This window comes from Calidris pugnax, unplaced genomic scaffold, assembly GCF_001431845.1.
Source record: "Calidris pugnax isolate Ruff unplaced genomic scaffold, ASM143184v1 scaffold219, whole genome shotgun sequence".
NCBI classification, from domain to species: Eukaryota; Metazoa; Chordata; class Aves; order Charadriiformes; family Scolopacidae; genus Calidris; species Calidris pugnax.
Window position 1 is genome coordinate 14,407,253 of NW_015094507.1, and position 14,102 is coordinate 14,421,354.

Consider the following 14,102-nt stretch of genomic DNA (forward strand, 5'->3'; position numbering starts at 1 on the left):
AAAATGGCTGACTCACTTATGTTCCAGCCCACACACTTCAAGAATTTCAGTGAGGCATTAGGGTCATGTCTTTTGGTTAGGATTTGGTCATGATTCTTGGTTGTTTCCACCTGGATTAGATTTCTCTAATGTTTTATTAATCTTTGACACAATTTTAGCAGCACATCCTGCATGCAAAGTATACCTTGTGTGGAGTTTCTGTGAAGAGAAAACTCTCTTTCCAATTCCAGTAGAAGACTTTCACATTACTTAAAATTCAGCCCAAGATTAGCCATGCTGACTGGATCCAGTACTCACAGAGGTAATGACATTACTTACCAGCTTAAAGTTTAGCATATATTTCAAAACTTTCTGGTATATACACTGATTGATAATTTTTGTAACAAGCCTTATTATTGTGCTTACTTCTTATTAATATAAGAAATTATGGGCTGAATCTTGATGCCAAGAAACCAGTCTGATTTGACGTAAGGCCTTGTAACACACAGCACGTCTCCCACTGTCTGGAATGAGGAATGAAATAAGGGACTGTGCACCTTTACCAAGAAGTGAATGTATTTCCACTGAGATCAATGCAAAGAACTTCCAAATTCCAGCATCAAAGGAATCAGATTATCCAGCCAAAGCAGTGGCGTATTCAGTGATGGAGAATTTCACAGCCTCTTGAAAACAAAAGGTATGATGTCCTGTGGGGCAGACTGTAGGAAATACCCACTTGCCTTCAAAATGATAGAAATACTACTCACATTACATCCATGTCAGGACTTGGTTTTTGTAAGACTGGATTTCTTTATATTGCAGTGATTTGCAAAGTAGGCTCATCTTGTTTTGAACTGGAATGCTGGTGAGTTTAGGAATTTCACAGTATATTGCAAACTAGCTTTTAAAGACACCAATAAATAGTATAAATAAATATCTGGATCAGAAAACAGCTTTTGAAGCCACAGGCAGAGAACAAGTGTTTCTATAACCTTTCCTTGGAGTTTCCTGTTCTAGAAATGTAACTACAATACTCTTGCAGCCTTCTGTGTTTCTGTTCCAGCCTGGGGTGAAAAAAAGGTATCTGACAAGCCACCTTATCTTTTGATAAATGTTTATCATTGTTTATCCCTTATTGCCTTACTTCAGCAACGTTGCTGCCTGCAAGTTTAATCTTAAGTACTTGATCAACTACTTCGCTTGATCAAGGTCATATACATCACATTAGCTGAGGTTTTTCCAGTTAAACTTTTTCTTCTTCAGTAGAAGGTGTGATTTGTAACTTTTTGACCTGAAAAAACAAGCTGATCTGCTTTCATTTGGTACCAAAACATATCCATACATTTCTGTCATCAAACCAACCTTGTAAATATGAATATATATAGCAAGCAGATATTTAAGTCCTAGTTGAAAGAAAAAAAAAAGTAATAAAATCAAGTGACACATGTTAAAAGCAAACATTTCAAACAATCATGACAATAATCACATTTTTGTATTTGCTATCAGAGCAAATTTAATACTTAAGAACCTATTTATATATTCAAATTTTGATAGCAACTGCTGCTTTTAAGAGTGCAAGAGTGCATTCATTTCTATCTGCCACATAAAATATTTTCAAAAAACAAAACTTAATAAAAAAAAAAGCTTAATCACTTGAATGGTTGAATATGTCAGCCTGATAACTTATTTACTGAATTTGAGCATTTTTCTTTTAGAAAATAAACCGATTGGTCACTTTTTTGCACATTTATGATCCATAACAAGTTGTCCAGCTACAATTAAAGTTCAACAGATCTTTACAGAATTGAGGACAAATTCACAACTATTCAAGAAATTATAAGAGAGAAATCGCTAAAGTTTCTCAACAAGCTATTTATAAAAAATCCATTATTACCAGCTGAATTCAGTGCAGGAGGCTGATGCCTGTGTTAAAATCTGTCGATCTCTGTATCAGTATAACACCGCCTACAACCCTGGTTCAGGTAAACAATACTTGAGACACAATGACATTTAAGGACGTGTTACATTTAAATACACTAAAATTTGGATGGATCTGGGCTTTGGTCACTAAGGCTGTTCATCTTCTCTATGTCTGACTTCTTTATTCTTCTGAGGGTAAGAAAAGATATATTCCTAAAGTAACTTAATAGAGATATTGTTTAGGAAACATTATTTTGGAAACAAAGAATGTCTACTACTGTAATACCTTATAAAAACTGTATTTCTAGGTTCATCACCCTTAAAAAGGGGTGCACTGGAATAATGGTAGGTATTGAACTTTACTGTGTTCTTAAAATGTAAGATGAACCATAAAAAACTTTACTGTCTTTAAATATTACACACATTTTGGACTGAAACAGCAGATTATGTTCTTAAAATTCTCTCTGGCATTTAAAAGCTGTGCCCTCATTTTCCAAATAGGTTAAACAGCAAGTGTAATGTTAAAAATAAAAAAGAATTGTTAAAAATGACTACTTTAAGTGTACAATGGGGACATATTTCACAGAAAATGTGGAAAATCTTGTTTAAAAATTATAGTAAACAAATATTTTTCAGTGCACAAAATTAGTATGTGCATTATAATTTAAAACTCAGTATTGATGACTGCTGATGGTGATCTTTTAAAATCTCTTACAAAATATAAATAGGATAGCCAAAAGAGGATAGCTGATAAATCATGACATAAAGTTCTCTTTTCCTTCTGTTTTGTTCTCTTTTCCTTTTTTTTTTTTTTTTTTTTTTTTTTTTCCCTTTTTTTTTTTTTTAAAACAAAATGTAGCAATTCTTAATTTCGGGTAGAAGGAAAAAAAAAAAAAAAAAAGCCTTTTTTTTTTTTTTTTTTTTTTTTTTTTCCCCTCTTTTCCTTTTCTCTCCACTTGGACTGAAGTTTCTTCTGGCTTCTTCAAAAAAGTGCACACATGCACACGCACACACACACACACACACACAAATTAATTCCAAAACCATGTTTCTAAATTTCCAATGGACTTGTATTCCTGGTGTCTTTTCACGTGATCACAAGCAAGACATGCGTGTGATTCCCAGAACCTAGGAAGATGCACTGAGAAATCCTTCTTCCAGTTGAAATAACTAAGGTACATCTTGTTATTTTTGTCAAGCATCAGAAGATATTCTGCCAGCTCTCTTGGGGAGAGAAAATCTTCCACATGTATGAAAGAGTCTGCTGGAATGTAATTCTCATAGTTTTCTCTGGAAGGGCCCAGTACAACTGGTACTGATCCGGCCAGAAGAGCATTGTAAAGTTTCTCAGTAATGTAATCTTTGTGGATTGAATTTTCAAAGGAAAGGTAGAATTTGCAGGTGGAGATAGTTGGAATCAAGTTTTTATCGTTGACGTAGTCTCCAAAGGCTTGTCCATAGGTATGGATTTCAATGTATTTGCTAAGCTCATTGTAATACTTGACTCGAGCGTGCTCAGGGTTCCAGTTACTTACAACCCAACAGACCAGGTTTTCCTTACTTGGCACTTCAAATGTGAAGGAACCTGTACCGACCATCATGAAGCCATAAGGCACCTGAATGTCTGAATCACGCCGATAAGTCAGGGTCAGGTTAAAGAGGTGTTCAATGCCACTCTTTTGTGGAGTGTGAGTTGGAGACTCCAAGTTCATCCAAATCCATTTCTGGAATGGTGGCCTGGCTTGCTGAGGTAAGTTAGTCAGATCCCAGCTAATGTCCCTGTGATGAATGAGAACAGCATGGGACTTGTTGTATAGCGAGCGGTCAATAGTCAGATGGCACCCGTGGATATTGAACATTGTTTGGCAGGATGTTAGATCGAATGTCTGACCAAATGGCCAAACCCAGATCAAAACAGTAGTCTCATTAAGATTATCCGTTTTGGAAGAAAAGAAGCTCTTCATTTTCAAAACTGAGCTGGCTGATTCTATAGGACCAGAGATCCAGCTATTTGTTGGTTTGATATAGATCAGTATAAATGCCATGAAACAACCAAGGACAATGAAGATAATAAAAAATGGCCGGAAAATTCCTTTAGATGTCGATGTCATAATTTGTTCTGAGAAAAAAAAAGAGAGGAAGAGAAAGAGAGAAAATAACATCAGGCATTAAATTACATATATGCATCCCGTTAAAGCAAGCAGACATCAAACTGTATAGAACTTCAGTAACCCTGAGCTGTAACCTCAGAAATTTCCTTTGAGTGCAGAGGATATAGGTTCTTGCGTGATATTCATGACAAAGTATTGGATAGTGCTGTATTTCTTCGCTTCACGTTAAAAGCTGATTAACATAAAATAAAAGCAGGATTTTAATGCATCTTGTACTTGATATAAATCAGCATATATCTTGCAAAGTCCTTTTGCTTAAAACCTAGGCCAAGAGTATAAGAGACATCCAAGACAGACACAATTACCCTTTTGTAAGTCCTTTTGTCTGTGTAAAGGAAAACATGATGTAGGTTCGTTACATTTATATCTGAGTGTATATACATATGGAGGATATAGGATTAAAGGAATGAAAAAGGAAGGTACTGGAAATTTTAATTCCGTAATCAATAAGACTGTTAGAAAACTAGTTCATGCCTGATGGCTACGTGGCATTCATGCCTTCTCCAGAGGACTCCTACATTACCGAGGGAAAGAAAGCAGTGGTAGGAGCCCCATCCCAGGAAACATTCAAGGTCAGCTTGGATGGGGCTCTGAGCAACCTGATCTAGTTGAAGATGTCCCTGCTTATTGCAGAAAGGTTGGGCCAGATGACCTTTAATGGTCCCTTCCAACCCAAACATTTCTATGATTCTATGATCTTTGTGAGGTATCATTTTTTCCATGGGGAAGAATGAGTGAGGAGTTCATACAGCCTCCTGTGTCTTCTTTCTGGTTGTCTCTTCCCAAGAGAAATGATACATCTTTTTCCAAAAGTTCTTTTACATAAGGTTCTTGTGAAACCTAACAAAGTTAGGGATTGCTTATTGCTAACCTTTGCTCCTGAAAGTAGCTCTCAAACTCAGAGGTATTCATCTCCTCTAACATGTGAAATAAGTAGTTAAATTCAGAATGAAGCCATGGTGGAATGTGATTCAGAGGTCCATTAATGCAACATGACTTTGCTGCTTTGTGAGTGTAAAACCTGATGTGTGCGTGTAGCACTACTGTTGTGTCCATGGCTTTTCCACTTATCCTCATCAGTTTAAACTCCTTGGAAAGAAATTTGTGCTTTTACAGCAACATCACACTGGCTTTTTTCAGCCTATGTTGATTTTTACTGGAAATATGTCTAGAGGGGAGTTTATGACCCATGAGAGCAGACAGCTGCTTCCCTGCCTTACTACAGTGAGAGTCAAAACGGGGCTCCCTAAGGAAGAAGGGATTTAGGTAGAGCAGCTCTAGGAGATGAAGCTCAAGGGAAAAATTAGAGGCTGAGTCGATCTTCATATAACTATTCTTCATTTCTGTGCTATTGAAACCAACAGGCAGAGCAGGTAGAACTTTTCACTGAGCAGATAACGTGAGTTGATTTTGAAAGTTGTTTGGTTTGGGAAAGGTGTCTGTTCACAGAGACTGTTCATTTTCTAGGGATTGAAATGGATGAGAAATCAGAAAAGGACTTTAACATTGTGCCTTGTTACGCAGTTGCCCTCCAGTTAAAAGCCTTCTGACACAAACCTCTCTGATAGGGATAACTTTACACCAAGCTTTTCTGCTTACTAACAAATACCCCTGCATCATCACATGGCAATTCTTGCTACATAGGAAACGACCAGATACTCTGTAATCTGTTCTCTGCTTGAAAGTCTGGTGTGTCCACTGCGTTGTGTTTGTGTGGGAAGCTTTTGAAGAGTAATGCCAATTACTCTTCAAGGATAAACACTGAGGATAAACACTTGCCGTTTGTGCTACCCAGAGTACCAGGATTAACAGCTCACAAGGTTAAACAGATGAGTTTACCTATTTTATCCCTTCCAGATCTGTTTCCTTGTATTGGTTTGCTGTCCTGTGAACTCATGTGCCCCCTGCTGCTCTGGAATCATGGATCTTAGATTTTGCCTTTTTCCAGAACACTAGCCTACAGCCAGGATGGTCGTTTTTAGTTTTCCATCCTGTGGATTCAGAGAACTGTTTGTTAGGCAGACTCATACATCCACTAGGGACTTCACTTTGAACCTGTTACTAATGGCACGGTGGTAAAGGTTTGTAAAAGCAAGATCCATTAAAACCTGGAATGAGAGGCTTGCAAGGAAGCAGAAGACCTGAGCAGTCTTCAAAAAATACCACTTACTTATACCCCAAGGAGCTGGACAGGATTTTGCCATGGAATCCTATCTTTCTATTCCATTTTCTGGTAACTCCAGTAATAATAATTAAGATGTGCGCTGGGAATAGCAGTAATTTTTCAGGATGAAGTGCTAACTTCAGAAGCAATAACTTCTGTGCTCCTTAAAGTAGATTTAAGAACCCATGTAATGGACCAGCAAACTCTGCCTTCATGGCTTTTGGGACTGAGTCCTATACCCAGTCAGGCAGCAGCACAGTGAAGGAATGTGGTATGTACCTCTTGACAAATACTATTTTCTTGAGAAGTAGCTTGTATTTTTTTGCTTGTCCACTAGAATTCACAGAATATTTTTCCACAATATTTTCCAAATCGTGGAGTATTTTTCAAATTTATTTATTTCCTTTTCCCTTTTGTGCCCAAGATAACCACCAATCTTCTGCTGTAATTTTTACTATAAAGGTGACGCAAAGGAGACATTTGTTACAAGACATCCAGCCAAGTAACCTCAGTTCACCCTTCCTCTTTCATGGTTTTCCTTCCACCACAGAAGCACAAATTTCCTTTTTGCAGATCCCCTCCCCCATCAACCTCTGGCATGACAGACTTTGAAAAGAAAACTTTGTCAAAGAAATGTGTTTACTGAGACTTTTGTGAACTGGAAAAATTCAATACTTTTGATAGTTTTGTTATAAAGTACATTTCAGAGTGTTGTGGCATAGCAAGTATTTTCTAGGTGCTTTTTTTTCCAACTTGAAAGTACAGTATTCAATCAGTACAAGACTATTTTTCTCAGTACAAAACTTAGCAAGGCTCCTTTTCAAGTGCAAAACTTGGCATCCCATCAGCAAGCAACTCTATTTAGTAGCAGCACAAACAGGGAGATAGTAACAGGGTACCAGCGGTGTTAACCCCCAGTACACCAGGCAAGGCTTGCAAAAATATATCTATTTGTATCATGTTCACTATGAAATAAAATGGAATTTTACGGAAACCATTTTATCATGACTTCATTACAACAATGACTTCTCAATCATTCCAATCATTTTCTGGTTATGCAATGCTGCAGCAGGGAGAAAATGTGACCTTTTTGGCCCATAATATCAATGCCTGTTTCCCTGGTATATTTTTACACCCACTTCTCTGGTAAGCCCTCAAGGTTTTGCCAGTAGCCCAAAATACATCACTAATTGTGGAACTATAACTTTCATTACTAGTCTAGTACTGAAATTTTCCAAAAGGAAAGGACAGTATTTTAAAATTAAGCTGGAGAATTATTTTTTTTTAAATCATGGACACTGAAAAATGAATAAAAAGATCATTTGTTACATTTCTCATCTTACAATTCTTCAGTGTTCAGTGCTAACTCTTATCTTCATCATCACTCGGTCTCAGGATAACTCAAGAAGTACTTAACAACCTCAAGATATTCTCTGAGGATTGCTCTTGGGATCAAACTGGGCATTTCTGGCACAGAGGACTGATCAAGGTTGAGGAGCAGAAGGACATGGAGGCAAACTGAAGTGTCAGAGGTAGACCCATTTAGAAGCAGACAGCTTGCAAGGTAGATAATCACGGACTACTAAAAGGACATTCAAATGCAGTGAGAAATGATAGGAATCTCAAGCAAACAACTGTTATTGTTAGAAAGAAGGCTCATTTGAAATTGTTCTCTCTGTCTTCTGGCACGTTTTTCCAGCCTCGGCTTATGGCATATCTGCATTTATGCTAAGAGCTGTGTTTTCTTAGACTGCACTTCCAATTAGCTGGAGCATTTTCACCTGCAGTATTGAAAGAAAACTGATTGCCTCAGGATAGCCTGAGTGTGACTTCTTATCTCCAAGTCACTGCTGTGTGGACGTGCCCCAGACTGATTTTGCTTTAGCTCTCTGAGACTGAAAAATACCTTTTTTTAAATTGGAATTAACTCTCACCGCTCCCAGTTATGCCTCCTCTGTTGCAACTGGAATGGTGGATTTTTCCCCCCCTGCTATCCAAACATGGACTTGCTTCCACGCCTTTCCATGCCTGTCCCACAGATTTCTGAAAGCAGCCTGGTATGAAAAGGCTCAGCAGAGCTGCCTACAGTTAAAGGCTGAGAGCCGAAAGAGCTGCTAATCTCAGACTGCATATTTTTATTCTATTGTTTGCAACATTCTTTTTCTTCCCCTTTCCACCTCCTTTGTTTTCGGGTTATTTGTTCGATTCCTCAGATTCCAGTTTTGTGTATTTGCACTTTCAGATTTGTTTTGTTCAACAGGGGTAATTTTTATTTTGAACAGTTTTAGAAAAATTATCTAAGAGGGCCCTGAGGACAGGTCAATTAAGATAGATTGCTTAGGGATGGTGTTGAACCTATCGCTGGAGACTGTTAAGAACAGGTTAGACGAGCACCACTAAGCAATGAGAGATCAGATTCTGCCCCCAGGTCCTGAGGCTGGGCTAGGTGACCTCACTTGATTCGTGCTCAGTGATAGCATTAAACACAGATTCTTGTAAAATGCACCTAATAAGAACACAAGCTGGCAGTATAAAACTGCAAAGAATTGCTGAATAAATGAGTAAAACAATCCCCCATCTTGAAATTTGTCTTGCAAACTCTGTAGTAGCCGTACTGTACACAGTGAAAATGTGAAGGAAACTGAATAATTGAGTGTACCACAACAGCCAAGAAGTCCCTGTTTTCAAAGGCAAAATGTAAAGTTTCCCATCATGTGCCTGATGGGGTACTGCTGCTGCTTTTTTGAGAATCTCTGAATCTTGTCCCCTCAGGCCTTGCTGAGGAAAACCCTATTCTCGGCTCCCTTCTCTCCATTGCTGTGCAGCACACAGCGCTGCTATGGCTCAGCAGCCCCCAGCCTTCCCCTCTGATTGTCATCTATCCTCTCCTTCTCCCCGGGGCAGTCACACACTGTCACTCTCCAGCTGCTTAGGCAACAGCTCAGTGGTTGCTTTTTGCCATCCAAACGTGTAGCAAAAAGCATTAGCCAGGGAGGCAGGGTCTCTCCGAATAACAGAGGGAAATGGCTACAGCACTGCTGTTCCCACCGGAGTGACCTTACCTCCACCCCCACTGCCACAGATGGAAAAAGAAGAGAAAAAAAAATAATAGAAGTGTAATTACCCCAAAAATCCTATCAGCAAGGAACCTTTCCAGACAATCTGGCATTACTGTCAGGGCACCCCACTTCACACTGCAGCTGTGTTGCTTTCTAATGATGAACTTTTAGGTTTGTCTCAGAGGGAAGATGAGTACTCTCCATTCCCTCCCTGGCACAACTGGGAAATAGCATGCAGAGCTATCAGAAACCTCAGCAGCATTGGCAACACGCAGAGACAGGACCTTTTTTACCTTAACTTCGACGCTGGCTTGTCCACATCACAGCTAGTTTATGACCTATAGTGTTCTGTGAAAGGGGTGGTGGCTTTCCATGCTGTGCTAGCTACAGAAAAGGGAGTCCTTCACCACCATGGGTTAGGAGTAAACTTTATCTGCCTTGCCAGGAAAGTGCTTTTTGTCTTCCTGAAGACAATGCTCATCCTTGCTATGCAGCACAAGCCAGTCCACACTTCTTTCAAAAGCCCTGAGAAGGCTCTGCACCTTTGATCAGGAAGCTGATCAAAGAAAAGCTGCTCTAGAAGCAAGTAGTCCCTTTCTCCCCTCTTTTCTATGTGGTTGGGGGGCAGCAAACTGCTGTTCTCTCCGGTTCTGCCAGAACTGCAGAAAGAGCTCTTCAGTAGCTTTATGGCTGGCTTGTAAAACTGCAGCTGAAATATGAATCATGTACCTGCACAAGCTATGTATTTGTGATGGACACCAGCCCACCAGAAAGCCCTAGTAAACTCACTGTAGCTGTGCAAATGATGTGAGCTAAGCCAAACAGGGATGGACCATGAAGTGGCAGAAGGGTTTGCTGCACACGTGTGCTGAACTCCACATCCCAAGATCAGTTTCTTCAGGCAAATTTCCTCGTACGTAGTTCCCTAGTGCAATGGAAAAGTACCTCCCCACGCAAAGCAGGCAAATCAGAATCAGGAAAGAGCAAAGGATGCCTGCTTATAATAGCGAACACTTACTGCAGGGAACATTGCTTCTGTGGCCAAGTAAGACTTTTGGAGGTCTAAGCACCAGCTGTTTGTGTAGATATGATTAGAGGCTGTGTGCAGTACTTACACCGCTGAATCTTGCTGCATAGGCAAGCTTGAAAATTTTAATTGGGATTGAATGTTGCTTTCTTTGCAGCTACAACTGCATAGATGTGGAGAATTCTGCCGGTGGCAGCATAACTCCTGAGACAGCTCTGTAGCCTAGAAAGAAAGCCTGGGAGGCCTCTAAAAAATACCATAAAATCCTCATAATCTGATCTCTACTTAACATTTCACTTCTCTGCCTGCCTAGCACCTTTTCCTTAAGAAACTCATTATACCTCTGGCTTTGGGATCTGTACTGATGTAACTGAGGGTTTTTTTGTAGGATGCAGGTCAATGCTCTTGCTTTAATTTGCAAGGTCTTAAGTGCTATGGATACTAGTTACCAGAGAGACAATAACTGCCCTAGTGAGAAAATAAAGCAACTGAAGTGCAATCTGCTTTATGTCTGAAAGGGAGAATGGCATTTACTAGTACAGCCAGAAGGAATGTGGAGAAGAGAGTTGGTGGTTTATAGGGCTATTTTTTTTAAAAAATATGTTCATATTCTTTGCAAATAAGACTTTTTTCCCCCCTTCCCCTCACAGGGTGGAAGAATGGACTTTTTTTTTTAGAAATACAGCCGGCTGAATGGGATTTCTTGACTATTCTGAACAAAGAAGTAACTAAGTGTTGGCCAACATGACTCATGATGCCCAAGAGTCCTTATCCAGATTCTGTTAGTTGTTTAAATTACTTGAGTCAAGCTCTTCACTGCTCTGGCTTTCATAAAAGCGCATCAGTGACTCAAAGCTTCAGGTTGGGTTCTGTGTATAAAGGTTACAAAACCTTCATATCATGAGATACTGAGTGCCAAGAATGATGGTTGCTTATTTTCCATCTGGGAAAAGTGCAATTGAAGTAAGTGATGTAGAGCACTTGAGAGTGTAAGGACATGAGCACTAAATTCATGGACAATTGGCAAAATGGGAAAATAGCAGGAATCATTTTCCCATTCATTTTCCCATTGAGCACCAACAGCTATGTTTTCAAGGTGACTTGTGTTGGTAGCACTAAACATTTAAAGAAAGAGGTTGGTAGGCGTAAGGTAGGAGGTGATTATAAAACAAGACTTTTAAATGAAGTGCTTTGTCTTGCTGGAGAAAACAAATTAGTAAGTCACTATAAAGATTAGGCAAGTGTGGACAGTGAAAACAAGAACAGATGACTTTTTTAAGGGTTCAATCCAAGTGGCTTCTTACTCATGCACAGAAAGAAAGAGCATGATCCATACAAAGTAAATTCAGAATAATTCCTAATAATATTATAGGAAGTTTAAACATATGCATAGACACAGGCAGAAATAAAAATGTAATCCCCCCAACCTAAAATGTTAAATAGCAAGAATGAGTGCATCTTTTAAAGAGAATATCTATTTTAGGTAATATATATTGTAAAACCAGCAAAAATAGCAATCCCTAAACCTCTCAAACTGCACAATTCCTCTGAGAAAATAAACTCGCATTTGAGAGAAACCAGTGGTTAATTTCTTTGAGTGTCTCTTAGTGTACATAACAAAAGAAAGAGCAGAGAGCTGGAACTACTAGTGTAACAAGCTGAGAAATACAAAGCTTAACAAAAAATCACTGAAAAGACATTTTCTGTAGAAAAGGAAAAAAATAAATCCTTCAGTCAAGAAATAGCAAATACATAAGAGGAATGGGTTGAACGAAAAATAGCCTGAAAAAAACTTCCAGTAGTTACAAACACCTACATGTTCTAAAATGATGATGTGTTGTTACTACTTTCTGTCCGGGTTAGCGTATGCACCGGTGCCTCCGAGAGCAACTCTCAGGGTTAGAATAAAGGAATGAAAAATGTTCACACAGGCAGTTGACAGTACATTGTACAAAGCAGATCAGTAGTTAGTGCAGAGATCAGACTTCATTTGAAAAAACTCACGTTATTTTGTTATTTGTTATGTCTTAGCTCATTGTCTTTCTTTTATGCTTGTTAAGAGAAATTAAATATTTTCAGTGTAAGTGAAAGCAGTTAATTCTGATGTTCAATTATTAGATTTTACTGTCATACATTATTCTACCCTTAATAGAGAAAAAATTCCATAATGAATTAATAAAATTTTTACCACTACAGTAACAATTTAATGTAAACTTATTTACTGTATCTTTGAAGTACAGTTAGCCAAGCAGTCTTTTTCCCAGCTTAAAGTTTGCAGCCCAGAGTCTTTCTGTGGTACAATCCTCCTGTACGTGTTAAATACAGGTATTTAAACAGGGGAAATAAGGAGTTTTCATTTTTTTTCTTACTACATAAGAAAGACTTTATATAGTTATCTTACTCAGAAAGTAACTTTCTAAAGAAAGTCAGCAGAGATAGATAGGAGGAAATACAAAGAGAAAGAGAGAGAGCAAGGGAAATAAATTGGGAAAGGGTAAAAAAAGGAGCTAGATATGAAGTCAGCAGCACTCCTTTTAGTTCTGTATTCCTCTGCTTTACGAACATTGGTGTAAAGGAAAATGATGGCAGTTGCCTTTGGAGATAGTCTGTGAATCCTTGCAGTTAACACAGCTCAGTAAATGTGGGTAGGACTAATCTGATGACAAGAATGATAAGAAAGACCTAAACCCCTGGTTGATTAGGCCTCCCCAAATCCTTAGGAGTCCCAAATCAGAAACAGGCACTACTAGTAGGGATCAAGGGAAACGCTGGTTTCTGACTCCAAAACTGCAACACTGAAAAGCTCTGTTGGTTTGTCTCTTAATGTTGGTCATGCTTAAGCTCTCTCTGTCCCTCTGCCTTTCAGGCTCCTGTGCACTTAGCAGCCTGGTGCCAGCTCATCCCCAGAAGGGGCTCATTCTTCACAGGGAAGGGCCCTTCAAAATTGATGAACTGGCTATTCCCCCAGCTCTCAGCCCTGAGGATGTAGATGTGCCTACAAGAGCAGATTCCATCTTAAATGCAGTGGTAGCAGCAGCTTTTTTTTGGTCCAATTTCTAAGAAACAAGCATAGGATGATGTCTGTTTATGAAGCAATTACAGTTATGACCTGCTAGATATGAATCCTTCTTCAGCCTGAAGTAATTTTAGATATTTCACTTTCCTTGAAGATGTCCTCGCATCTAGGTGACAATGGCTGTTAATTTTGAAATGTGTGAAGAGCTTTAGGATTAGAGGTGAAGAATCCTTTCCTCCTCATTGGTGCCCTAGTTGGTAATCGAGAGGCTACTCTGCTCCCTTGACCTCCTTCTGTCTCTTGCCTATTGACTCCCCAATGATTTATGCCCAAGGGCACATCTGTAGCAGCTCCCTTCCCTGTGCAGTTTACAACCTTGTAAAGGGAAGGTGGCAGGGGTGGTTCGAATCTCCTTTGCTGGAAAGATCACAAACCCAGATCTGTATTCTGTGTGAATCCTCCTCTGGCTGTGTTTCAAAAGGTGTAATTCCCAGCCCTGAATCCCAAGAATGACCCATTCCTTCAGAGCGCTGGATGTGCCTTGGGCAGGGATGGAGGAAGACACATTCCAGTTCCTTTTTGGGCAGCCTCTTGCACTGCCTGTGCTGTGTGTCTCCACCCTTAGGTGCTGAGCTAATTTCCTGCATCAGGTAGGTGGTCTAGGCACCCTAACGAGGCTTTTGGGCTAACAGCCAGCCTTGCTAATGCTTGGTGCACAACCTGGTTTTTGAGTGTAGTCTGCAGATGTCACACAAAACAAAGATGA

General features: G+C 39.3%; 1 protein-coding gene across 1 annotated transcript in view; it reads right to left on the reverse strand.

The window, feature by feature from the left end:
• Positions 1-2,838: 2,838 nt before the first annotated feature.
• The window catches only part of FUT9 (fucosyltransferase 9 (alpha (1,3) fucosyltransferase)), a 101,172-nt gene continuing 89,908 nt past the window's right edge, over positions 2,839-14,102 (reverse strand). The window contains exon 2 of the mRNA XM_014964491.1: positions 2,839-4,018. Within this exon, the coding sequence (XP_014819977.1) occupies positions 2,931-4,010 (1,080 nt within the window). The 5' untranslated portion in view covers positions 4,011-4,018 and the 3' untranslated portion in view covers positions 2,839-2,930. The remainder of the gene's footprint in view (positions 4,019-14,102) is intronic.